Source organism: Athene noctua, chromosome 19 (genome assembly GCF_965140245.1).
Source record: "Athene noctua chromosome 19, bAthNoc1.hap1.1, whole genome shotgun sequence".
Taxonomy (NCBI): Eukaryota; Metazoa; Chordata; class Aves; order Strigiformes; family Strigidae; genus Athene; species Athene noctua.
In genome coordinates, this window is record NC_134055.1 from 5685795 (window position 1) to 5711443 (window position 25649).

The window sequence follows — 25649 nt, forward strand, 5'->3', positions numbered from 1 at the left end:
GGGCAGCACCCAGAGATGGGGCATTGCCACAGACTCCTGCAAGGAGTCCTTCCTCCAAACGAGGAGGTGGGGCCGCGCACGGCCTCCCCTCTCCCACGCAGTGAAGCCGATAGAAAGACCTTCCCCCACCAGCACCAATTCCAGAACTGGAAAAAGCTGGAGGGACAGCAGCCGAGCGCCGTCTCCTGTTTTGCCACGACGAGGCCCAGAGAGCACAGCTGCCCCCTGCAAACCTCACCGTTCCCACAGCAGCCTGCACTGCCATCCCAAATCCCTGCAATAAGCAGATCACAAGAACCAGGGGGGAGGGAAATACCAGCCTTGTAGTGAGGCATCGCACCCCCCCAGCACTGCTAACGGGTGCAAAGTCCTTGTGGCAACCACAGCGTCACTGCAGGAAGCACGGACATGTGGCACGCAGGCAGCTTCCCAAAAGTAGAATTTTTATTGACGGTAAGGGAAAACTAAAAACAAAGACAGCCAAAAAAGAGCCAACAATGCACAACTAGGCCCCTGCCCTGCTGTATGGGTCTGACACATCCCTGGTAAGGAGCTGCTCCTAAATTCCCCATCATACAGATTTGGATAAAATAAAAAAAAAACCCCACAGCGTTAAGGTTAGTACACCTGCAACCTACGGCAGCTGTGGGACCTGGCACACAAGTCCTCGGGCCTGGCCTGCACTGTGCCCGGGATGGAACAGGACTGTGTCAGCCCCCCAGCGAGGATAGGGAGGAAGCCAGGACCTGCATTTCTCTGTGGAAACAGCTTTGCTTTGTCTCCCGGGTTGCTGCCATTCTTCAGGAGCATTTAGATGCAAAAAAGACCTTTGTTTCTTAAGATCTGCTGTTCTTGCTCATTTCCTAGGAGAGGAGGCTAACCAGGAGCACTTGGAAGGAACAAAGACTCTGCTTCCATAGAAAATCCTTACTAACAAAGCAGGGGAGAGGAAAATGTGTGCAGCAGGAACTTTCCAGTTCAGACATGGCTCTCAGCGTTGGCGGGCTCTCTGCAATACTGCAGTGGGCTGGTTTGGACATGACCAGTTGGTTATCTGCCCCCCTCTAAGACCCACCAAGTACCTCTCCTAGAGAGAGACACAGGCCTTTTGCAGGGTTTTAGCCCATGTGTCTATCTCATGCTCAGGAATGCTGCCAGATTTAAAAAAAAAAAAAAACAACCAACAAAAATAATCAAAACTAAATAAATATTGTTCCAAAAGAAGCCAGAGGAGAGAGCAAGCCTTTGGTATGACAGCTGCATTTCTCTCCAGCAAGACCCCGAGCCCCAGAGCTGCTGTGCTAGATCCCTATGAACACAGCTAGGGGCTGGCACAGACTCCCCAGAGCCTGATACACACAAAAACACAGAGCAAACAACAACAGAAACTTTCTGAGAACTCTGGTTTGCCTGTCACAATCCCCTTGCTTGGTACTCTCAGGACAAGGAGAAGTGACAGTCAGGGTTTGGGAGAATCCAAATGAAACAGGCTCACTCCAGGCCGGTAGTCTGCAATTTTAGTTTGGTTTGCTTCCTAGTCTTTGTGGTGAAAGCAGACTGCTGTGCATGTACAAGGGCAGACTCTGATTTCATCGCTACTTTGCCAAGCTTCCAAAGTGGTGAACCAGGGCCTGGAACATAGAGGCTGCTGCAGCGTTCTTTCCTATGATATATTTATATTTATATAGTATATATATTTAGACCAGCCCTGCCAAGTCTATTAATTTGCTCAGGTGCATGTCACCAAGAGTCATTTCGCACCATCTCACGGCCTATAAAACAGGAGTTATGTGGCTAAAGGGAAGGGAAGTTGTTTTCAACTGTTCACTCTCCCTTCCCCTTCCTAGAGAAGGGAGGGGGGGGTTGGGGGTCAGGTCCGGCAGAGCCTATCGATCCATCTCATCCAGCAGCGGCGTGGCGTCCCCAGCGATGGACATGGGCGTGCTCTCGATCATGGGGCTGGGAGATGGGCGAGGAGTCAACCTCTGCTTCTGTTTCCTCCGTTCGGCCTCCTTCTCCTGGAGCCACTGCTCGGCCATCTTCCCCCAGTCGATGGCAGCGTGACTGTTGGTCCTGCAACGACACGGGCGGAAGGTGAGACACGCGAGCAGGAGGGTTTCCCTGCCCTCCCTCCCCAAGGGCCCCACGCAGGAGGGTGCAAGGTAACCCCACCAGAAAAATTCCGCCCCCCCAAATCATCAAAAGCGATCAAGACGGGACATGGATACACGAACCCAGCGCTGGAACCACTCACTTTGGCTGCTGCCTCTGCCTGGAGCTGGACGACGGCTGTGACTGTGTCTGGGACTGGGTGGACTGGGGTGTGGTGTTGGCCTGGAGCTGGTACTGGGGTGTTGTAATCGGCTGGCTGGGGGTAGTGTAGGAGTAACTGGGGGTCATCAGAGGGGTGGCCACCGGCTGCTGTGCTGGAGTCGTGAAGACCTGCAGAGAGCAGATGCTGTTAGGGGACAGAGGACAAACTCCACTAGGCTGTGGGGCAGAGGTCTGGCACGCTCTGCACAGCCCTACTCGCCCGGGAGGCTGGAGCATGCTTTGCCTTGCTGCACACCCCCAGCCCCGCTGGAGCCCCTCATCGGGGCAAGGAGAGGTTTGCAGTGACCACTGCCCAGGGAATGGCGGGCTGCAGAGCAGAGGGAGAGACGCCCCGCTGAGCACAGGATGTTTTTTCTCCTGAGAGCCCCCGACTGCCCACCCACGCTGGGCCAGCACAGCCACCACAACCTGCCCTCCTTGTTCACCCACACAAGGTACAAGGGGAGATGCTTCTACCAAGGAAAGGTAAGGGCTGAAGACATGGATGCAAGAGACACTTGAAGCAAGCTGGCAGAAATGAGGTCCTGCAGTGGGCATGAACAGCTGAATTCTTCCCCTGTGGGCTGTGGAGAAAGTATAACAACCCCTGAGATGGCTCCCTCCCACACCTGAGCTGGCTGGCTCACTGTTTGTCCAACAGAGCGTTTAGTCTCTTTGCCTCCCGGTGTTCCCCACCTTTTTCCCCTCAAATTGTCTTGATGATTAATACATTGGGTTATTCGCAGTCCCTGCCTATCCCCAGCTCAGCATTTACTGTGCCAAACTCTGTGAAAGCCTCCCAAGGTGGTCTAAAAGAGGATCACTCCTCCCTGCAAGCCTTGTCTTGCAGCACTTCTTCCTTAGGTCTAACAGCTGGGTGCATTTTTTTGTACCCGGGCACCTCAGAACTCCTGCAGCTGGATTTCGCCTCGGTGTCAGCTGGGGAGCTGGCAGGCTGTGCTGGGAGGAGGAAGGCATCGGCACACATGAGGGAAGTCCTCAGCATGAGCCAAACCCCTCCAATTCCATCCCTGCACAGTTTCTGGGTGTTCGGTCAGGCTGAGGAGTTCGCCTGCCGGTGCAGCTCGGAGATTAGCACGCTGAGCTGAAAAGCCCTGCAAACTCAGCGCATAGTTTCACAGCTAATCTCTTCCACTGGCAGCTCACGTTGCCAATTCAGGGGCACAATCAAAAGGTTGTGCGCCCTCACCGCTGGATCCCACATCTCCACCCTGCCACATTCCTTGGGGGCCAGACCAATTCACTACTTGCTTCAACTCTCCCCGGAGCAGGGCTGTGTTAGGTCCCTCATTTCCTCAGCCACAGGAGGGGAGAAAAAACACGGTTCAGGAATCCAGCCAGGCTCCTCCATGCAGCACCACGGGTACACAACTAGGACTGGATGATCCCAGGCAATGAGTAACCCCTCCTCTCAGAAACTTAAGTGTCACCTACGTGGTATGCGCTGCTGCCGCCTCCGCTGCCTCCGTAGCCATACTGACTGGATGCCCACTGTGCAGGGGTGGCATTTGGGTTCTGTCCCTGGCCTGTCACAGCAGCGATGGCACTGAACATCTGGGAGGTCATGTTCTGTGGTAGAGCGTTCACTGCACGGGTCAGGTCTGCAAGAAAGACCCATCATGTTAAAACAAAGCAAAGAAGGAGCTCACGTCCCAATTCCAAGCAGGAAAGGCCTGCACTGACCTGCCAGGTTAATGTTAGCTGGAGTAGCATTAATGGAAGCTGGAGTCCTGGTCCGACTGCTACTGCTGGGGGTAATACCTGTATAAAACGCAAACCAAGAAAGATAGATTACTTCTCCTACAAGAGCAGCTATTGGCCTGAAACTCAGGATTTGAAAAAATGCGGCCAACACTTGTACTGGCAAGATGCTACATTACCAGGGAACGGTGTGTGCAGGACTGTATGGCAGGGGAGGCTAAGGGAAAGGAAAAGGACAAGCCCAGCCTTTGCTGCATGGCAGAGATTAACTCTCAGGAGAGCCACCGAGAAGTGGGTCCACAGAAGCCAAAACACTTGAGTGTTGCTTTGAAATTTCTGACATAGAAAAATCCTAGGACACGTTTCAGGGACAAAGATCATGAAACTGTCCTTTAGTAACTGTCCCTAATGTGTGACACCCCCAGGAAACAAACAGCTGAAGCACTCAAGTTTTGGGGTGCTCACCTGGAACAGGGTCTTGATAATGATCCTTAAACCATCGGAAGAGTCCGTTGACGGTGGGGAAGACCTGGCCCCGGTAGCGGAATCCTTCTGGTGTCACTGTCACATACTCTATCCTGTGAGGAGCAGGGAATGCAGGAGAGCTCAAGAGATGACAGGCTGCTTCTGAGCCACACCTGATACTCTAACCTCACACCAAGAGGTTACAGCCAGAACAAGCATGGCCTGCAAACTCAGGTGATGGCTGTACCGATAATGAATAGACCTACCCAAGACACCTTCACTTTGTTTCCAAACAAGTGCTCCAAAATACCATGCCTTTCTCTACAAAAACCAATCAATCACTGCCTATACCCCAGTGACACCCCCTGCACAGGACGGTATTGCTTGTGGCAGACAGCTGGTTAGAAACACAGGAGCATCCTGGGTGAGATTTACTCCTGGATGTGGGTCCTCTACTGCCAGGACGCCAAACCCTGGGTAAGAGGAGGCATGAGTTATGGGGATACTAGCACAGGAGGAGGAGGAACTGGCAGCAGTAAGCTGAGGTGTGGTACTGGCAGTACTCAGCTGCAGATGCTGGGCTTGCTTCTCACTTACCTTGGTTTGCCTCGAGGCTGATATCCCAAGAGGAATTTGCCAGGTAGATCTTTACAGGCACTGATAAAGTAGGGAATAAATGTTGGCTTCTCTTTCTTGGTCTTTATCAGCAGCTCTTCCAGCTTCTAATCAGTGAGAGAGAGAAGAGAAATGCTCAAGGAGAGCCTGCATTTTTAGCAACACACAGGGCCCTCCTCACTTCGTCAGCCCTTTTCCCCCCAGCCCTGATACCAGAGATCCAACAAGGACCATCAGCAGCACTGTTTCTGTGCAGAGTTGGTGCACGAATGTCACCAGGTCATGGAAAGCCAATACTCTCCCTTCAGTGATATCTGCTGGCAGAGCAACCCTCTGCTGCTCTGGCACACCACGCTCCCATGTCCTAACTCCACTGCTCTGAGACAGAATCCCCCGTAGACCTACAGCTGTAAGGTGACTGCCAAGCCCCAAGAAACAAGAGGAAAATCAGAGAGCTCAGTCCAGCAGCAGCTCACGCCAGACTCAAAGAGTTTAAGACCTGTCCTGAGACAAAGAAACTTACACTATGCTCCTTTACCTACCACAGCCTGGGACAGGCTCACCTTCTTGTCTCCACTGTTGCAGTCCTGGTAGTATTTATGATTCAACAGGTCTCTGGCAAAAGAAGCCATTGGCTGAACATAGCGAGCAACAATTTCATCCAGGTCTTCAAACTCCTTTGAACAGACACATTTAAAGAGGTATTTAGGCTGCATGATGAAGAACTCTTATTCTAGCATATAGCTCTCAGTCATACATTCTGCAGAGCAAGGCTGGATGCTTTGAGAAAAAAGCAAAAGCAAGCTGAGTATTGTCTAAGAATCTAGAGAACTGCAATGGAAGTAACTCTCCAACAGCCTGAAAGCAACTGCAAGGACAGAAAGGCTGTGCCAACCTGTCCCTGCCGAAGAGGTGCTTCTCCTTCCCCATCAGCTCCCTTCCAGGCGTGCTCTGCAGGGCTCTTACCTCTGTGTTAATCCAAAGCGTGGAACCCAGGCTGAAGGCATTCTCCTTGCCCTCTTCTCGGACATCCACGTGCTGGTAAATGCCATCGTTCACCTTCCAGGTGACAGTTAGGTGGTTTTCCCCTTTGCTACTTGGCCGAATAATCACATCCCCTTGGTCCATGGTCTCCATCATCTTCTCTGCTTGCTTGAAGCTAATGTTGTGGAATGATGGGTGAGCAATTACTCTCTTGATGTATGCTAGGGGACAAAGCGCAGCGTTTAGGCTTCCAAGAGGAACTGTTTTATGGCAACTACATATCTAATTGTGCTTATTCTCCTGAAGCACCCTGGGAAGGCTGGCGTTACGAGGGAGAGAAAAACTGAGACTCACTTGTCCGCTGCTGCTTTCTTTTCAGGTCTTCTTCCTGTTTGTGATCTGCTGCCTCAGAGTCAAAGTCATAATAGGTGTCTTTAGGCAGTTTCCACTCATTGTTTTTATCCATCAGGTCTGAGGTCCTGCAGGTCAGGTCTGCACTGAACTTCTCAATGTCTATTTTCATAATCCTGCAGTGAACAGTCATTCCCACCTACAGGAGAGGGGCAGGCAAAGCTGATCAGGTTTGGCTGATACATCAGCCTCCCTGGGCTACAGAGTCACTCTGCCAATGAGGAGGTACAAATTACCTCACCTACTTCAGACTGATACAACCTTTAAAAGTGATTCTTCCATATGAACCAAAAATCAACTGATCCCCAAGATGACTAGAATCAAAAGAGATTAAAGGAAAAAGTGCCAGTTCTCCAGCATGTCTACTACCCACGCCCCATACCACACAGCAAACTGCATGTCTGGAGGCTGAAGAAAATTAAGTTTACTATTTTACATATCTTTAACAATGGGAGCAGCAAAACTGGATTTCAAGATGTGCAAGAAAGCAGTTAAGTCTGTTCAGAAACAGAGTGGAAAACATGCAAAGGACTTCTCTAATAAAATGGGAAACAGAAAATACCACCACAAAAACTGCAATGTCTTAATCCAGTTAACCGTGCTGAAGTTAATGACTCTTTAAAGAAACGCTAAGAGACCTCTGAGCTTACAGGATTATCCATCACCTGCATGGGCTAGCCTTCAGGGGGACTCCAAAAGGCAGCAAAAATGTTAAATCTCTATTTTATCATGTGATAAAAATATGTGATTGTTTCCTTCAGAACCCAATCCCTGTCCTGAGCAAGACCAGTAACTCTGATGACCTCCACAAATGAATTGAGACAGAAGAAAAAGCTATGAGAGAAGGAAAGAAGTGACCCTTGCGTATCTAATAGCAGTTCTGTGAACTCTTTAGAAAGCCAGAAACAAAGGGCAGCTCTGCATTAGAATGCCTTCTGGTCTCCTAAACCCAGACTTTAGCCAGACTATAATAAATCCTCCTACAGTGCAACATGTTAACTGATTAACATGGCTCTCACCAGCTGCCAGGAGAGACTTGCACCGTGGGAGAAGGACACTAACCAGAATCTGAACCTGCTGCTGATTTAAACTCCTTACATGAAAATAAGGTTCAAAAAGTAATTTAGGGAACAGTGTTATTAACCAAACTGAATCTGGTATTGGCTCCAGGCTCTTCCAGCTCTTGTTGGATATGTGAAAATCCACTGCTTTCATACCTTCACCCTTTCTTCTGGCCGCTTGACCACCTTATCGCTGAGAAATTTTGTTGGGACAAAGCCAGCGACGCCATTATCCAGACGTGTCTTCACTCCAATGGCCTGACCTGGGCAGGAACCGCTGTCAAAGTGGTTCCAAACCTTGAACAAGGCAAAAGTAAAAGTCATTCAGCACAGAAACAAAATAGCCCTGGCAGCTCACACTCAAAAGAAGTCTAAAAGCTGTGTCAGCAAACTGGTGCAGCCAGCAGAGATATGTGGAAGGGCGGGGGACAGAGGACTTCAATGAATGCTACCCAGTAACACAATCTTCCTACTTTGGTTCTGCTCAGCTTATGGGGCTTTGCAATCAGGAAGGTTGGAACATTTTTAGACCCTGATCACAAGCCTGCAGCTAGGGCTGGTTTCTAATGAACACTACTATAGGGTTTTAAAGTCACGGATTACCAAGGCTGGAATTCAGCAGTGTTTAGAAGAGATCTACAGTACAGCTGCATTAAGCAGCAGGGAGTCCAGATATGTTCTTAAAATTGAGAAGGTGGCAGAACAACCTCCTGTTCTCAGTGTCATGTGCAGTTTCTCTGCGTAAAACACAATTCTACACCACAAACAAGCCTGCTTTATGTATCTGCAAAGAAATGGTCGGCTTAGCCCCAGGTCTATTTTACTCCTAGCTCAGTTCACCAAAATCCATAACGTAGCCATAAAGGACCTGTCAAATCTATAGAGGCAATTAGTCAAAAGTGGTACAGATTATATTTGCAGCCAAAGGCCAAATTCAGGTTGGGATCCTGGGGCACTGCAGACAGTCTTGGCTCCAACACCTTATCCCCCAAGAACCTTATAAATTGCCCAAGCCTGCCGACAGCAGACTCCTGACAAAAGCAGGACTATTAGGAGAAGCAGCCCCACCTCGCTGAGCTCTGGAAAGTTATCCTGCTGACAGAAAGGACACTGCCAAAGGCCAGTTTCATCGTTCCGTATTGCCTGGTCGTAGCTTTCTCCTTGCGGCCGCCTGTGGGCTATCCCAGTCACGTTGCAGATGACCATTTTACCTGTGGTGTGATGGGAGAGGAGAAGGAAAGAATGAAAAAATGAAAGCCAATTACAGGGCTGGGCAGTTCCCTCAATCTAAGGTAGTCGTGCATGAAAGTGTTAGGAGACTACCTAGGTACTTGAAAAGCTGCTTCACATACATGCAACCATAGCACCATCCCAACACCAAGCTCACCTCTGCCTAAGTAAACTTAGGATGACAGAAAACAGGGATGTACCTATATAAAAAGTCTCTGGAGTTTCTTTGGTCAGCATATTGAAGACCTCTTCTGTGTTTGGAGAACGGTATGGGGTTCTCAGGTCCTTGTACCTGCAGCTTAGTTCAGCTCGAATGTCATATAAAGTGATATGCTTGTCACCGTAGCCCTGTGTGGCATTCAAAGGTTAAAAAGCCATGAGCAGCGGGAAGGAGGTGGGTAGGGAATCCAGTATACCTTACAAAAGAACTCAAGGAACTTATCAAACAGCAAATGTTAAAAAGAGGAATGCGCAGGGTACCGGCAAACCGTGGAACTCAGTCATAGGATGTTGAGGTCAAAAGTACCAATACATTCAGAAAAAAGTAAAGATAATTTCAGGGAAAACAGCTTAAATGGTCTAATCACTGTCTCCTGCCTCCTTTCCCCTCTGCCCCAAATGTACTCTCTGTCAGCTTTTACTACATGCTGCTGTCAGACACTGAATACTCATCACGGCTGTTTATACATTTTACAACGGCAACAGCTAAATGCTCAGCTCCTAAAAAGGATAAGGGTCACCAGCTATAAAACATAAGAAACCGAGCTGGGCAGTAGAGCTACCCCTCTGTTTCTCAGCACCAGGAACGCCCACTCCACCTGTCTTTCCAGTTCTTCAGCAAAGGCATCAAGATCCAGGTCTTTCAGACGCTCGGGATTTTCCAAGATCTCCTCTAGAGCTCCCGCGGGATTAGCGTCCTCTGCTGACTCATCGTATTCTAAGGCATCCACTGCCATTTTTCTTGCCCATTCATAAGTTTCAGGATGGACCCTAGACCCATCTAGGACTTCGATGTAGGAATCAGTACTGAAATAAAACCAAAGCAACGTTCAGATAAGGACTCTGCAAGGTTCAGTGTCACCTCCTTCAGCTCAATACTAAAGCACACGATTGGCTCCGTGGCTGCTTTGCTATCACTGCTCTCCGTGGAACAAACCCCTCTAAAAAGGACACAATGAATTCTTCACTGCTGCATGAACAGGAGCCAAGGCAAGACATGACAAATTCCAGTCTGCAGCTCCTGTGCTGCGAAGAAACAGCCAGGCACTTTGGATGCTAGGTAGATTGGATCACTCTGTCTACTACACCTGCTCTACGAGCACACAGCTTTCTACAGTTTCTCTCCTCAAACAAATTAAGTGTTGCCAACTGGCAGTGCAGCCATCTGCATCAAGCTGTTTGGATGAGGTTACACTTTGCCCCCTGCATCTCTAGGACTAGTATCCTGCAGGAATCAGGGACCTAGCAGGGTTGGATCACTCGGCGTAAGGATTCGGCCAGGTGTCATTTCTCAGACTACTTTTCAAAGGCCAGAAGGATACTGTGCCCTAGAGAAAGCACGTTCCCAACAAGTGAGTGACCCTCCTGTGCAAAAGTCAGAGATTTAGAAACTAGGTTGCTGCTGTCCTCCAAACACACATCTCATTTAGTTACCAGCAACCTGATGCTCTATAAAGCATTGCAACTAGTTTAAGAGGAAGCTAAATTGCCAAGTTATGCCTGAAGTTTGAAACTTAAGAAAAATAAAATACTGATGGTAGGACAAGGCAGAAACTAAGCAAAAGGGCACATGGGTTACCGACGGTCATGCATGGTAACTATGTTAGGGAACAACTGTTTTCAGTGTAGTTCCTCTTGACCACAAAGGGTCTTTCAAACCACAGTAAGCTATATAATTAATGTTCTGCAGCTCATATTGCTGTGCAAGTTTAGCTGCCCTTAAGAATGAGATTAATAACCAGCAATAGCTGAACTTGGCCAGTGATCAGAGAGGCCACACAGAAACTCCTGGGAACATGGATTGCACGGAACGAGATTGCTTCAGCCTGTTGCTCGTGCTAACCCCACACCCTGTACGACACGGAATGCAGCCCAATACCCACCTATCGCCCAGTGACGCTGTGTCAATTTTGATGAAGCCAGCGCAGTTGATAAACACTTTGGGTCCCATGTGACACATCGTAACCAGCTGGGTCCTGTTCTCCAGACGTGTATTGTTTTGTTTTAAGATCTGGAGAGAGAGGTAATAGCATAAACCTTGTTACTCAAACACAAGGGTTCTCCAGGAAAAGCAGAGGACACTGCAGTGTTCAAAGCATCTGACAATCAAGCCCATCACAATTCATTAATTGCTGCCTCCTGCCTGTGTCTCAACGTTGTATGAAAGATGACTTCACGTGGAATAGCTCCAACTCTCAGGAAAAGCGTTGGCTTTTTGCCTTGTGTTTTCTATAGTATGGGGGCGTCTTGATACTGCAAGAGTGCATCTGTTGCTGAGGGTTCAGGAGCTAGCTAGGATTGACAGATCCGTTGAGCTGCTTGGGTTTATCAAGGACGTGAGCCCATGCACAGCTTTGGGGTTAGGCGCAGTGAGATAACACATACTAAACCACGTGTCAACGGAGCTGTCAGCTGCATCTGGCACATGGGACCCTGACTCATCTCCTGACAGCACTGCCGTCAGGCCAACTCGCACATTATTGCCGGTGCATTGTTTTTGTAGGCAGGGACAGAAGCCTCCTTACCTTTAGCAGATGAGTGCCTTTGCGTGGTCCCAGGCCACACACATACTGCAGCAAAGCCTGGCTGTGAGGGTGAGCAATCGCCCGATTGACATCCACTCCCACCTCATTCACACGGTTTATGAATTCGCAGTAGAGGGCATTCAGCAGTTCCTCCTTCACCACGTGTTCCTGAAAGAAAGGAGAGGTGTTGGCCTCGCACAGAGATGCACGCAGCACTTTGCTACAAGCAAGATGAGCAAAACGCAACACACTGGCTCTGGGGAGCTGTACTGCACTTTAGAGTTACCCCTGAGAACAGCCTAAAAGCAAGGAGGCAGATGAGCTAAAGGAGGTAAAAAAAAAAAAGGTGCCATCTACCCTGAATATGACACAGAACAGGCAGAACTTGCACCAGTTCAACTTGGAATACTTTTCTTAGACAGCAAACTGTCCCAGGCCCCCCAGTTCACCTTCTCTTGCAGAGAAGGATCTTCCTTTTCCAAGGATCTCACAAAGAAAAGTTACCTGCAGAGGATGGAGTTTCAGGCAGAGAATATCCTCATCAGAGCTGCAGACCTGGGCAAACTCTATGAGGGGGTCCTGTATGCGACGAGCAAGGGAGACGGCTTGACGCAGCAGAGGTGGGTAATCCCGGAACTCATTCTGCAAGAGGCCAGAGAATCAGGGAAAACCCTAATGGTGTTTTCACACATCATAGGACAAGTAGCAAAAGACACATCAGACAGGGATGGAACAAGGGAAGCATTTGGTGCTCAGGGGAAAGAAAGCTGAGGTCAGTGGCTCCCAGGAGCTCTGCTGCAACAAGGAATGAGACAATTCACCCAGCTGAGCAAGATTCACTTCAGACTACATCAATATCTACTTTGTACATCTGTTGGTGCTGATCTCTTCAGGGAAGCCTAAATGAAGAGGTTTTTGCCTCCATCCAAAGACCGGTACATCACTGTCTAAATGGATCACATGAGGCAGTGGATGACACAAGCCAGGGCCAGCACAACAAATGGAGAATGAGACAGCATGAATGAGCAAAAGACTAAAGGATAGCTTAGAAGGCTCACCTCAGACTTCTTGCTGTTCATGTAGAGAATGGCCAGTTCGTTGTCCACCAGCTCCACTCCAATAGAGGACAGCTGCTGCCCTTGATCCAGCTCATGAACAATTCTCTTTACATCCTCCATCAGCATTTGAGCATCCCTAGGGAGAGACAGCCAAGGGGATTGAGGGGAGAGTGCAAAGCTGGGTCCTGGAACCACTTAGGGAGAGAACCCCAACAGGTCACCTCACACTATGGACAGAAACAGTGAGATGTGGACAGCTATAAGGAAAGGACTGCAAAGAAACTGGGAAGCAGAAGGAACACAAAGACTGACCTGTTCTCGCCTGCAATTGTCACTACATGAGGCTTCTTGTTCAGGAGGAACTTTTTCAAGGTTTCAATATCCTGGGCCTGGAAAGGAAAATGAGACAGGTCAGAGCAGAAAAGCCAGAGGGTTTCTGTACCGAGCTAGCTACGAGTCCTGGGTTCCCATTCCACAGGGCAAATCCTCCCCCACTGCCACCCTGATCTGCCACCATGACATGAACGTGGCTTTTCCACAGGCCGGCCTTGCAGCTCCTGACATACTGTAAGGACAAACAGGAAAGCTCTGCAGAAAAAAGACTGATGGCATCATGCTCTAGTGTTACAGAAAATCTGTGCAAGTGGGGAATGGAAGTCAAAAGCTTGCCCCAAACTCCAGTGTGTCCCACAGTCTCTGTTATAATGTGACCTAAAAGGGAAAGGGGAGAAATTCCGTAGCTGTGACCAGAGCAGCTCACAAACCCCCAACCAGCAGAAGTCAGGAAAGTCAAGGCCCTGCCACTCGCTCTAAGAAGCACAGAAGAGATGAACTGCAATCTAACTGGAAGCAACTGTTCTGCCAGAATAATTACAGGGTGGCAAAACCACAGTATTGTTGCGTGCCAGAGTGGCAAGACCTGAGCTGTCTCCAGACTGACTATTCCTCTCCAGCCCACAGTGGATCACAGAGTTCCAAAACCAAACGTGCAGACAGTCATCTCGACAATCCCTGCACTAAGGCTCACCTTCTTCTCCCGCTCTTCCTCACGCCAGGCGTTCCTCCTTTTTGTGAAATGAGGCAATCGGAGGAAGTCTGTAACTTCACCTTCTCCATTAACAAGGGCGCAAAACACAGGGTGGTCCCTGCAAAGGAGAGATCACTCAGACATGGAGGACTGCTAAAGCTGTGCATGGATCCAGAAGCAATTCCTTTCCTCCTACCTGGCTGAGGAAAACGCAATGCCTAGCACCCGAATCCCCTTTCCTTGGTTTTCATCCATGAAATCATCATCCTCCTCCACTTGCTGATCAGGACGGTATGAAGCTACTTTCAGCCAGTTGTACAGTTTCCGGCTGCAAGCCTGGTAGAAGAGAGAAGGGGAGAGAGGAGTGAGAAAATCCATTTGCACAGGTACTTTGGCACAGCCCTCCTCTAGAGAGGTCATGGACTGCTCAAGGCAGCAAGACAGTATATTCCATCAGGATTGGGACCAGCTCTCCAGTACCACGGAGCCCATCTTCCCTCCCACTGAGATACCTGCTTTTCTCTCCACTCTTGGGAAAGAGCCAGATTCAGACCCCTGCCTGCCTCCTCCTCCTCCCCAAGCATGTGTATGGCCTGTCAGCAGCCAACCTCAGCACGCTGCAGGACTGTAAGCATTTGTAACCCCAGCTCTGACTCAAACCTACCTGTCCCCCATCTCACCTTGAGGACATACTCCTTGGCCTCCACCAACAGCTTGTTCTTCAACTCTTTAGCCATCTGCACGTAGAGGAACTGGTTGAGGGATCGCTCGATGGCCATCATCCGCTGCCGATTCCACTCTTGCACTTGGTGGCTGAACTCATCCCGATAGTAGAACTGTTTGATTTCCTCAAAGTACGTCTGGTCGCTACCGTAACTGCAAGAAATGAGAGGAGGAGATACAGAAGGGCTCCAAACGCCCGCACTAACACTACCACTGACAGATTCCTGCACAGGGATGTGATAGCAGTGCCTCAGGTTCAGGGAACTGCCTGGAAAATTTAGGGAAGAGCCAATCCTCCCATCAAACACCCCTTTAGCTGCAGAAGCTATGCTGCTAGACAGATGGCAACTGAACTCTGAGCTGGCAGCAGAGAGGCCTGACCAGTGCAACACTGGGCAGCCCACAGCCACTCCAGCACACCCATATCACAGTGTGGCTACTTAGATGTGCAGGGAAGGAACCAAGAAACACACTGTGAGGGTGGCTGGGAAAGAAGCATCATCTTTCACAAAAATCCTAAAGGTTTTACAGTTTGCCTTCAAATGAATAAGACATCTGTCTGCTAAAGTTTTCACTAAAATTAAGAAAAAAGCAAGACCTTGAGAGGCTGCTTGACTTTCAGGTGCAGGAAACCACGAGACCATGACTTCCAGGAGGAGTTTGGGTTAGAGAAGAGCTCTAGCAGCATGGCAGCACTAGATGAATTAGGTTTTCCAAAGCATGGGTGGCACAGTCAGTGAGGACTTACCCCTCCACTCCTTTCATGTCAATGCTGATATCTATAGTGAGCAGTCCCTCTTCCTCTGCCAGGCTCATTTTTAGGAACTGGTCATCTCGCAGCTCCTTCACAGGCTTGTTTTTCAAGTATTTAAAGGAATAGGAATAGTGGGCTTCATCAATATCCTAGGAGAGAGGAGAGACTGTCAGCATGCATGCAGGGTATTCATGAAGAAAGACCCTTCTGTATACAGTAGCAGACAATGGTTTTTATTCAATACCCCCTCACCCCTATGCCTGCCAGTCTGCATTTCCTTCCCCAGCAGGACACAGTGGAATTCGTTCCCAGTCCCAGAGAAACAAGAGACTGCTCCAATAATTGAAGGCAACATCTCAACAGCAAGAATTGGGTCTGATGAAATGTCGAGACTAAAAATGCAGCATGCTGCTGAGCTGGCCTCTGCAACAGTCCAGCTCACTAGCTGCTCAGAGATTTATTCAGAGTTGCCACTGACATGGGAGAAGTCTTCAGATGCAAAAATGACCATTTGTATGTTATTTAGATCCTTCCCTGAATTGACCCACAGAGTCAGAGCTCCCTTCCTTACCTTTTTCCCCTTTTTGGTTGGTGAAATGTTGATTTTAGCTCTTTCTTGGAAAGTCTGTCTCAGAACCTGCCTGACCAAAGGCTCCCTGGCTATCTGCAAAGCCACCATGTACCGGGCTCCTTCCAGCACAGCTTCAGGGCTTGAGAACTGACTAAAAGCAAAAAGGCAACATGCACACTTAGGACTTGAGAATGGCCCCAGATCCCCTCCTTTGTGTCACATCTCCAGGACTTCCACAAAGATCCCCCACCACTGACCTACACACATAATCCTTGGCCAGCTCCAGGGGCTCTGCAGGGAACTGCTCTGTCTCGTGACGCTGGTAACTGTCTCGGAGATTCTCTCCAAACTGCTCAGGTGTCAGACCAAACTTCTTAGCCAGGCCATCTGGTAAAAAAACAAACAACAAAACCACAAAAATTATGAGGACAAGGGCACTGTAGCTTATACTGGGCAAAATTATCAGTCCTCTCTCTACAGGTAAGCCCCATCACCCAGAAGAGCATGCATCTAGGCCATGGCAAGCTCAGCATGACAGAGCACAGCCCTTACCCAGCCCAGCTGTCTGACAGATGGTGTACATATCCCGACGGGAAGCCTGCTTCAGCTCAGGCCCTTTCTGCTCATCGTCTTCTGCATCCTCCCCTTCACCTATGGGAAGAAGATGTTTAGCCAGGCCTCTTTACAGAGGCATCCAGACAGCTGCGGTGTGTCAGAAGCACAGCAAAGGGATTAAACACAACCTACATTGTGCAACGGAGTCTCTAAACTTCACAAACACATCTCAAAGGTCACAGTAGCCTTAAAATTATTCAGGGTTAGAAAGACACCCTGAAAATGCTGTTTCCCTCTTTTGCTGTTTTAATAGCAGTATCTCTGGATTGCACATTAAAAATGTACATCAAGGTGGCTGATCCTTGCTTTGGCCCCTGCCACGAGGGGTGGTATTCAGTCCATCAGAAAGCAGCACCTTGTGTGGCAAGCTTTAAAAATTTTCAGAGTTGCCTGGAAGACCTGAGACTGACTTGAGATAGAAGTGAACAGCAGAGATGCTCTGTGCAAACACATGGGTTTTTCAACAGATTTTCTTACTATTCTTTTGAACCAGGATTTTCAACCAGCCCACAATTAGGAGACTATCAAATCTGGGGACCAACCTTCCTCCTCTTCACCATCCTCTCGGATACGCTTTTGCTTCTTTCGAGCAGCCTTGGCAGCATTCTGCATCTTGGGGATGTCTCGCCCATAGTACAGCAGGAAGTGATTATACACGTCCTTCAGCTCGTCCATGGACTGCACGTCCTTCAGCCTACAGCACGCAAAGCCAGCATGTTACACCCTGCTTGCAGTTAAGCCGTGGTCAGAGCACTCAAGGAACCTGCTCTGGTACAGGTCAGGCAGAAGGAGCACTTGGGCTCATCTTCCAAAACAGTTTTAAATATTTCTCATTACTGGTTTTGTGGGGAGGCTAAAGTCAACACACTGCAGTGGCCAAAGAGCCTGTGCTGTTCGTGCAAGTTAATGCATATTTTAGGTCGTTTTGGAATGAATAGGAGAAAGTCATGGCACTGTACCTCTCCATGTCAGTAGTATCCAGGGCCCTTATTCCATCTGCCAAGGGCTTGTCTGGGTCAGCAGAGATTTGTTCGTACTGATAGGCCTGCATCTTCTCAAACAGACGTGTCAGGTTCTGCTTACGGATCTTCAGCTGGGTCCACTAATATGAGAACAAAGATTTCCAGTTAAATGCTCCATAGCTGTGTGTTACATCTGTCTCCTCCCTTCCCAAACAGGGGCTCCCAGGACCTTGGGATATTTGTCATATAAAAATAATCATCAAAGTCTTCATCCACAGCTAAGCCCAGATGTAACACACATGGCACGTCTTATCTCAGAGATGGATTATATTAACAGCAAAAAAAAGAAATAAAAGCTTGGATCTATCTGATAGTAGAAATCTGCACTCCTTGCAGGAAAGGTCACTACACAAAAGAAACTTGGTAAAGGGGAAGGACTGTTTTGAATCCTCTTTTGTCAGATAACCCTTTATCACCACATGATAGCAAGCATGCAAAAAAAGCATGGGTAAAAAAAGCACACAAGGTTTCCATGGCCAAAACAAAATCTGCTGAAAGTACCAGGCTAGGTGAGAAGATATGCTAAATTTTGGGGGGACATCAAGCTGTGAACACACTCCTCACCTTCTCATCCCACTGCCAGACCCTCCACAGGTCATTGATGTGCAGCTCTGGCTCCACATACTCCTTTCTGTAGAAGGCGATGAATGGGACCTGGGTCAGAAATAAGACTCATCAAGCATGAGATTGGGCTGCTCCTGGCAGCCAGGAGTCCAGAGAATGCTTCTGTTCCATGTGGGAGAACAAGCTAATGGGGCAGCAGTGCGGCAGATGAACCAAGCCACACCCTGGCCCTTGAGACATTCCACCAAAGAATACATCACATAGACCAAAATGCTTCTGCAAGATCAGGCAACACCTCAGAGAAAAGACTGAATGGACCAAGCAAGGCTCAGGATACTCCATCTCATTTGGCATCCATTTGTCCAGGATCAGGGAAAAAATGACGATAGCAGCCCCATCAAACAGGCCTTAAAAATCTGCATTGCCACAGCTCACGTAAGATGAGCTGCACTTTCCCAAGCAGCATCATTTTGTCACAGGAGAGGCACCCAGGTATGGGATCTCAGCCCCTTCTAGCCTGCAGCCCTAAATGCTTCCAAGCAGCCCCTCTGCTAATCCTGGATAAGGAGACAGCAACTCACACTAAGGTGAAGCTGAGTTGTGAATTACCTCAAAATGTTGATTTCTCATGAAATTCAGGGCTTCTTTAATCTTCTGGATGGTGCTGGGTCCCTTGCGGCTGAAGCTGCTGCTGGCTTGTCCACGGTCAAGGTAGTCAGAACTTTCCTAAATAGGAGAAGCACACTGTGTTGTGCTCCCGAGCTGACCCCTAAAAGACCAGCCCAGGTTAAAGCTGGAGAATGGTGACTGGTTCACTAGCTGGGAACGCAGGCTTAGGTACACACTCTGATTTTAGGTCACAGAAAAGCATCCTAGCCCTGACTGGCTCAAAGGAAAATGGAAAACCAGCACCTGGGTAAGATAAGTGATGATTAAAATCAAATCATGGCTAATAGCAGTTTAGCTCCAAGTGCACAGTGGCTCAGAGATCTTTCAATCATTCTTGACAATTACTCTTGGAGCTTCTCTGGTGTTGCTTTTTGCCCTGTTTTATGGATGTGAAAATAAAGATGTGCATGTTAAATGACCTGCTCAAAAATCAGAAAACCAGAAAGAAAGGTATATTGGGCATCACATTGCTCTGAGCAGACTCCTAGAACAATGTCTCCTGGCTGGAAATCTGCAGCACCTTCAAGTCCTCTTTAGGAGAGAAGTCCCAGGCACAGTCCTTTACCTGCAAGGAGATGGTGGGTGTCGCAAATGCGTTCCTGTAAATCCAGTCAGCTTCCTCCTCCAGCTCATCATCTTCAGCACTTTTCACCGGGATGGATCGCAACTGTGAAAAGACAAGAGGATGAGCAGAGGCATCTGCAAGACCAGGGCTTGCACTACCACGTCTTCAAGAAGCCTGGAAATGATTGTTTTGAGCTGCAGGTTGCTTATGGGGTCTCAGTACCTCCAACACCCACGGGGCTTTGCTGAGGATAGCACTTCAACATCTGCATTGTCTGAGCACACAGGAAACCTGCACCAGCTTTACACCAGGTAAAGGCAGTTAACAATTCTGTCAAAGGCTGGTGGAAAGGCCTTGCCATGCCCCCACTTACTACCAGGCTCCCAAACATTTTGCAGCTACATCCTCTGTTCCCATCTGTCTGTGCCTGTTCCAGGCTTGTTATCACTTTTCTTGCTACAGCCATAGAATAACAAAGCAGCTCCAAACCCTCTCTGAGCATTTAGTCCCAGACAATTCTCTTTCAGAAGGCCTGCTCTAATCATCACTGACATCCGTGAAGACAACAGAATGTCTGACCAGGCCACGTATGGCCAGAAGACATTACGCACAGAATTCCCTTGTGTTGTGCACACTGGCATGAGAAAAAAGGTCTTTCTCAAAAGCTGGCAGCTTCAGATTTCCCATTTTACAAAAGAGGGTAACAAGCCTCCGCATAGAATTACATTAACATACACTTAACGGAGATAAAAGAGCATGGACTGGTTCAGTGAAAACCTGATTACAGGGCAAAACCAGGACCAAAATGTGAGATAGCAGAATGATTCCTAGCTGCACCAGCAGGACTCCACGGTGAGAGTGGCATAAATCCCGATTGCTCGGATCAAAGTGCATCACAGAAACACCTTGTACAGAACAGTTACATGTTGGCTGGCACACAGGTAGGCTAGAAAGCCCTACCAAACCTTCTCCAGCACTGCAGCTTCACTCTTGCTGTCCGGAGATACAACTGATGGGACTACCAACAGCACCCAGCATAAAGGACATCTCAGCAGAGCACAAACCCTGAACCACTCCCAGTAGTGCAACACTGGCACCCAGTGGCCAAAAGAGAAACTAGACTCGTGCTAAAACCGGGCTTGAACAGCCAGAGCAGTTCACAATGTCACTGCTGTGTTCGAATGCAGACTTTTAGCCTATACATTTGCCAGATGGGATTTTCAAAGAGGGGAAAAAAAAAACATATGTCAAAATCCAGCCAGCAGCCAGTTGATAAAGCTGGCCTGAAGGTCCCAGGCCTGCTGTGCTCACTGGGAGCTGAAATGATTTCTGCCTGCACACCTGCCCCTCTTCCCTCACCTGGAACCTCTCAGGCATGTCTGTCATGCGGATCTCATTGTCCTGGTCCGTTAGGTGACTGCTCTCCAGCTCACTGGGCTCGTACATCTCAAAGATGCTACGGCGACTGACACGCTTTTTGGCAGTTTTTTTGGGTCGTACACGGGTCTCTCCTTCAGCTTCTTCATCCTCATACTCATATTCCTCCTCCATCTCCTCATCGTACTCATTGTATTTCTCAAACTCATCATAGTCAAAGTCCACACCAAAGATTTCCTGAGCTTCCTGTAAAGCACTGGAAGACAAAAACTACTGTTCAGCCCCATGGTGCAGTCCACAGTACATTTTTCTAGCCACACAGAGGAGGCCAGAGAACCTAAGTCTAAGCTTTACTTTTGCATCTAGGCTAAAAAAATCATGGATAGGTACATAACTCTGAGCTTTACATGCAAATACTTCTCTTAAGGGGCTGGTTTTGGTATCCCTGTTAAAAATCCAGGGGAGAAAGAAAGGAGTCAAACATTTAAGAAATCAGAGTTAAAGTCCCATGTTTAAATTTACCAGGTTCCTTTGGGGAAAGAGACCAGCGGTATCCCACCACAAGCTGAATCACTCTGCAGTTGCAAGAATTAAGTAAGCTGAGGACTGGTTTTGAGGCTGTAGGCCAATTTCCAATCAATACTTACGCATCTGTGTATCCAGGGAGCTTCTTTCGCCATTTTGGCTTCTTCAGAGGTTGTCCATCGTCATCCACAATGAAGTCATCAATGTCTGGACATCAAAAAGTAATTTACTGGTCAGTACATATGCATATTCAGCTGGTACCTCTGACAAAGCTCAGCTCAGCCAGTGCAGCTGTGAGCCTCCACCACAGACCTGGGCTGCCGCTGGCTGTCAGTCTGCCCAGCTACCCACAGCATCTCCCACACCAACCTCAGACATTCCAGGAGTCTGAACCACAATAAGAAGCTAGAACAAGCTTCCAAACACAGGCAAAGCCATCTGGCAACTACCTGCAGTTCAGTGCACTGAAAATGCAGTCAGAAAAGGCCTTGCTGCTTTGGACAGTAGAAAAGAATTCCTGGAACTCTTTCAGTATGGTACCAGCAGTGGTGACAGGCTGATGCTGAAGGGGAGAAGCAGGGCAGGGATGCACTGTGCTATTACATACTGAGAAGTGCTTTGACTTCCTTCCTTTGAAGCATTTCCATTTTGGAGGCAGCTTAGATAAGATGGTTCCAAACCTCAGCACATATAATGTGCTTCTGGACAAAGCAGTTTAGACAGACAAACTAAACCTGCCACCCAGAAACACCTAAATCTAAAGACTGGACTAATCAGACCAGCAAGAGTTTTATCACGACATGGTGGCTACTGCCTTTGGTTACTTCTAGCTTGGAGAAAGTCTTAACTTGGTTCCTGTGCTTTAATCCTAGGACAAACCTTGGATGTAACTGACCATCCATACTCACCAGATTCATCTTCTTCCTCCTCCTCTTCCTCTTCTGGTGGAGCAACAGGAGCTTCGACAGCTTCCCCTCCTTCCTCGCCTTCCCCATCCTGAAAGATTTCTTCAGCAATGGCTTCCTTCTCGTGTTCTTCCTTTCCATAGTCTTCCTCCTCATCATCCTCATCATCCGACATTTTTCGCACACGCCTGAATTTTTGCTGCAAGCAAACAGGCTTGTTAGTGCACATAATTCCTGGCACAGACACTCAAGCTCAGCGTGGTCTTTGCCAGGCCAGAACTGTGCTTCCTCTGCAGGCATCTACGAGGGAGCAGGATGGGGCCCAGCCCAGCCCAGGCGCACGGGGAGAAGAGCCACCCCCACGGGAGCTGCGCTGCAGGTGTTCACTGGGCCCCATGTGTACACAACATAACTGCCTGCTGAGGACTGTGCCGCATGCAGGCCCGTGTTCCTTCCATGCTGTCACCACCAGTCATAGCCTGGCTCGATGGGCCTCTAGTGAGCATTATGGAAGGAGCTTTAGAGCCCATAACAGCCTGTGCTGACTTTGAGGTTAGTGCCATGCAGCAGAAAGTTATTGGAAGATGGGCTCTTCTCAGACTGTCTTGCAGAGGTGGGAAGGGAGGAGTACAGCAGACTTTAGGAACCAGAAGAAAGTGTTCTGCAAACTAGGAAACCAGTTGCCTGGGCAGAGAGAGATCCTGCTTCCTTCAAGCACAAGATTAGGCTCTGCCTTTCCAAGAGGTGAGGAGCAGACAGAAAAACCACTTGCTCACTCCAGGCAGGAGCCCACCCTCCTTTGTGCTAAGACACACCACACCATGAACAACAGCACAGGAACACAACTCACTCTTTTGACTTTAACGCCCAAGTTCTCTTCAATGAGGTCAAAATCATCATCCTCCAGGCGGTCATCAAAAGCTAAGAGAAGAAAGCAGAAATGAGTTATGCCCTCCCTTTACTAATCTGGGAATGGATCAACCAGTGAAAAGGGTACAACTTCCCCAGCCCATGCAGATGCCCAGGGCAGAGGGAGAGCTCTACTCTCTGGCAAGGCAGTGAGATGAACAATCATCTTAAAACTTACTGCGCTTTCTCTTTTTGTGACCAACATCGTCCTCAGAGTCTCCAGAGTCACTAGCTTCTTCCTCCTCTTCCTCATCATCATCATCGTTAATGAATCCTTTCAGGTTCCCCTGCTCATCTTGATCGTCAAGATTCATCTCCTCCTCTTCCTCATCTGGGGTGGAGAGCAGCGAGTGTTAGACATTTTACTGATTGGTTATCTGCTAAGACTCCTTCTCAGCTCTGTGCAAACAGCATCTTCCTTCACACTATCCACACAGAGTTTTCACTGAACGCTTTTACTGGCACAGAACCCAGCTGGCTGCTCATGACAGAACCCCACTTCTTGTCTCGTGGTCTCACGCTCTCTCTGCGGAGGGAACAGGTGGAGTGGTCACACTGGGAAAATTCCTCTGCTTTTACGGTTTACTATCAAATTGTGCAACTGCAAGCCCCACGGGGATGAAGCAGTGTGTTTTCTATTGCCAAATATAAAAACCACCTAAGCACTTTGAGGAAGGGAAGCATTTAAACAGCTGAGATTATCGACTACAGATGGCCATGCTATTATAGCGTAGTTATTCCTCCATCTGCAGAGTCATGGAATGTAAAATAGAGCAGCGAGGCGCACAAACAATTCAACAAACTCGGAACAGACAGGCAGACTCACCATCTTCATCTTCCTCTACAAACTTCTTGGTTACCCTGGGGACAACCTCCCCATCCTGGTTGTACTCCTCCTCCGACTCCTCTGCTTCACTTTCAACAAAGTCAGACATGGCTGCAGCGTCTCACACACGGCTCCACAGGAACTGGGGAAAGAGAAGACATCCATCACATCAGCTGAGCGAGCAAAACACAAGCACTCCCTCCTACTGGGTTTTGGAGAGAAGACAAGAGGGTTTCAAATTATCTCTCAAGGCCCTGAATTACCCAGCGTCCACCTTGCCTGGACATCCCTGTCACCAGAGATTAAGCAAGCGAAGCCAGCAGCCAAGAGCTGCTAGCTCCTGACAACGCGTGTCTCGGCGAGCAGGACAGGACCTGTCACAGAAGCATTTGTTGCATGGCTGAGCTCCTGGCTGTGGCTGAAAAGATGCACGCAGCCAAAGCCCTTCGTCCCCTCCATACCCTCCCACACGGCCAGAAAAGCAACCCCCCTCTGCCACTGATGCTGCACGGTGCTAGACACACAGTCCAACCAATGAGGATCTTAAAATGGGTTAATCCTCGCTCAGTTAATGAAGCCAGAGCTCCCCTGAAAAGGGCCTTGACTGAGTTGCAATTGCAGGCTGTTAGCAAGGCTCTGCAGAGCCCCACGGAGCAAAGGGGAGCGAGGCCTGGGGGTGCTGCAGGGTTGGGGCTGCTGGCTGCCCAACTCCACCACCCCACACAGCCAGAGCTGCGGCCGGCATGTCCCAGGCCAGGGGCCTCTCTCCAGAGATTAGGAAGTAACAAGTGACTACAGAAATGGGGTGTTTTCTATAGGCAGAACCTTTCATTTGGAGTTTTTCCCCAACTGGGGTTTTTGGAAGCAGTATAAATCAGGCTTGGCAAAAGGCAAGTGCATGTCCATAAAGACACGGCTCAAGTTCTGTCTCTCTGAGCCTCCCACTTCTTGTGGTTACAAAACTTGCTGTCGTTTTTAAAATTTTCAAAGAACTTTTTTTTCAGTTCCTTTTTACATACACCAAAACAACAGAAGCGTACAGAAGTCAGATATAAGAAAAAACAAATCAATTCCTCAAATGGCTGTGAAGAGAAAATGCCAGCCCAGAAGGAAGAACCAGACTCGGTGAAGGTATAAAAAGAAGCTCAGAGGATGCATCAGATCTGAAGCCAAAACCTCCGTGTTAAATTATATCTGATGTAATTTAACATAAAGAAAAAAAAGAGAGATGAAAACTCTATACACCAGAGAACGATACCTAAACAAATGTACTTCAGAATGTTCCCATAATCATTTCCCTGCTGCAAATAATCAGCTGAAGGAAATCAGTCCCATACGGGACAACAAGATCAAGGCTTTGCCATGACACTCCACCTGTGCAGGACTTTTTGTTCTGCCCCGAGATCCACACATCCAGTGCACAAACACACCCACATAGAGAAAAACAGGGACTTATTTCTCAGTTAAAGAAAAAAAAAACCAACCCAAGGTACAAGTCCAATCTTGGATAATCTTTTAAGTCTTAAAATACTAATAGACCCAAAGAAACGTCAGCCATATCTCATTAAAGAAAACCCACAACAAAGACAAGGGAAAGACCTCTGCCAGATTTCAGACACAAGCAGATAGCAGCTCATACTCCTCAGCTGAGGATTACACAGCTGTGGCCAACATCTGTCTATGATGCTCCACACAGGCAGAAATTGCAGCAGGCCAAGGCTACAGGTCTGTACCCAGACAGGACCTCGCTGCGCCGGTGCATGGGCACGGGGTGATCCTATCCTTGAGGGGACACTGTGGAAGTCGCACACACATATTTAAGCAATCCTCTCAGAAATAACACGTCAGCGGGCAGTACAGATGCAAGTTAAATACGTGTTCCTGAAACAAATGCTGCTGATGAATCGTGTAACTACACACAGTAAAGGAACAGGAATTGTTATGTTTACCAGCCTGTGTGTGAATGTCATCGTTACACCTTCTCAACAATTCTT

At 48.5% G+C, this 25649-nt stretch overlaps 1 protein-coding gene across 1 annotated transcript in view; it reads right to left on the bottom strand.

Moving 5' to 3' along the window:
* Positions 1-1166: 1166 nt before the first annotated feature.
* The window catches only part of SUPT6H (SPT6 homolog, histone chaperone and transcription elongation factor), a 28656-nt gene continuing 4173 nt past the window's right edge, over positions 1167-25649 (bottom strand). The window contains exons 2-37 of the mRNA XM_074922606.1: positions 23656-23797; positions 23008-23160; positions 22771-22841; positions 21924-22119; positions 21138-21222; positions 20473-20746; positions 19114-19215; positions 18489-18605; positions 17880-17969; positions 17253-17395; positions 16836-16987; positions 16231-16329; positions 15936-16065; positions 15679-15829; positions 15102-15256; positions 14311-14506; positions 13827-13966; positions 13631-13748; positions 12916-12992; positions 12604-12739; positions 12050-12187; positions 11546-11713; positions 10904-11031; positions 9620-9827; positions 9002-9149; positions 8640-8782; positions 7728-7868; positions 6454-6649; positions 6082-6320; positions 5679-5792; positions 5098-5222; positions 4501-4613; positions 4018-4095; positions 3769-3935; positions 2255-2442; positions 1167-2073 (exon numbers count right to left, since the gene is read on the bottom strand). Of these exons, the coding sequence (XP_074778707.1) occupies positions 1887-2073; positions 2255-2442; positions 3769-3935; positions 4018-4095; positions 4501-4613; positions 5098-5222; positions 5679-5792; positions 6082-6320; positions 6454-6649; positions 7728-7868; positions 8640-8782; positions 9002-9149; positions 9620-9827; positions 10904-11031; positions 11546-11713; positions 12050-12187; positions 12604-12739; positions 12916-12992; positions 13631-13748; positions 13827-13966; positions 14311-14506; positions 15102-15256; positions 15679-15829; positions 15936-16065; positions 16231-16329; positions 16836-16987; positions 17253-17395; positions 17880-17969; positions 18489-18605; positions 19114-19215; positions 20473-20746; positions 21138-21222; positions 21924-22119; positions 22771-22841; positions 23008-23160; positions 23656-23764 (5175 nt within the window). The 5' untranslated portion in view covers positions 23765-23797 and the 3' untranslated portion in view covers positions 1167-1886. The remainder of the gene's footprint in view (positions 2074-2254; positions 2443-3768; positions 3936-4017; positions 4096-4500; positions 4614-5097; positions 5223-5678; positions 5793-6081; positions 6321-6453; positions 6650-7727; positions 7869-8639; positions 8783-9001; positions 9150-9619; positions 9828-10903; positions 11032-11545; positions 11714-12049; positions 12188-12603; positions 12740-12915; positions 12993-13630; positions 13749-13826; positions 13967-14310; positions 14507-15101; positions 15257-15678; positions 15830-15935; positions 16066-16230; positions 16330-16835; positions 16988-17252; positions 17396-17879; positions 17970-18488; positions 18606-19113; positions 19216-20472; positions 20747-21137; positions 21223-21923; positions 22120-22770; positions 22842-23007; positions 23161-23655; positions 23798-25649) is intronic.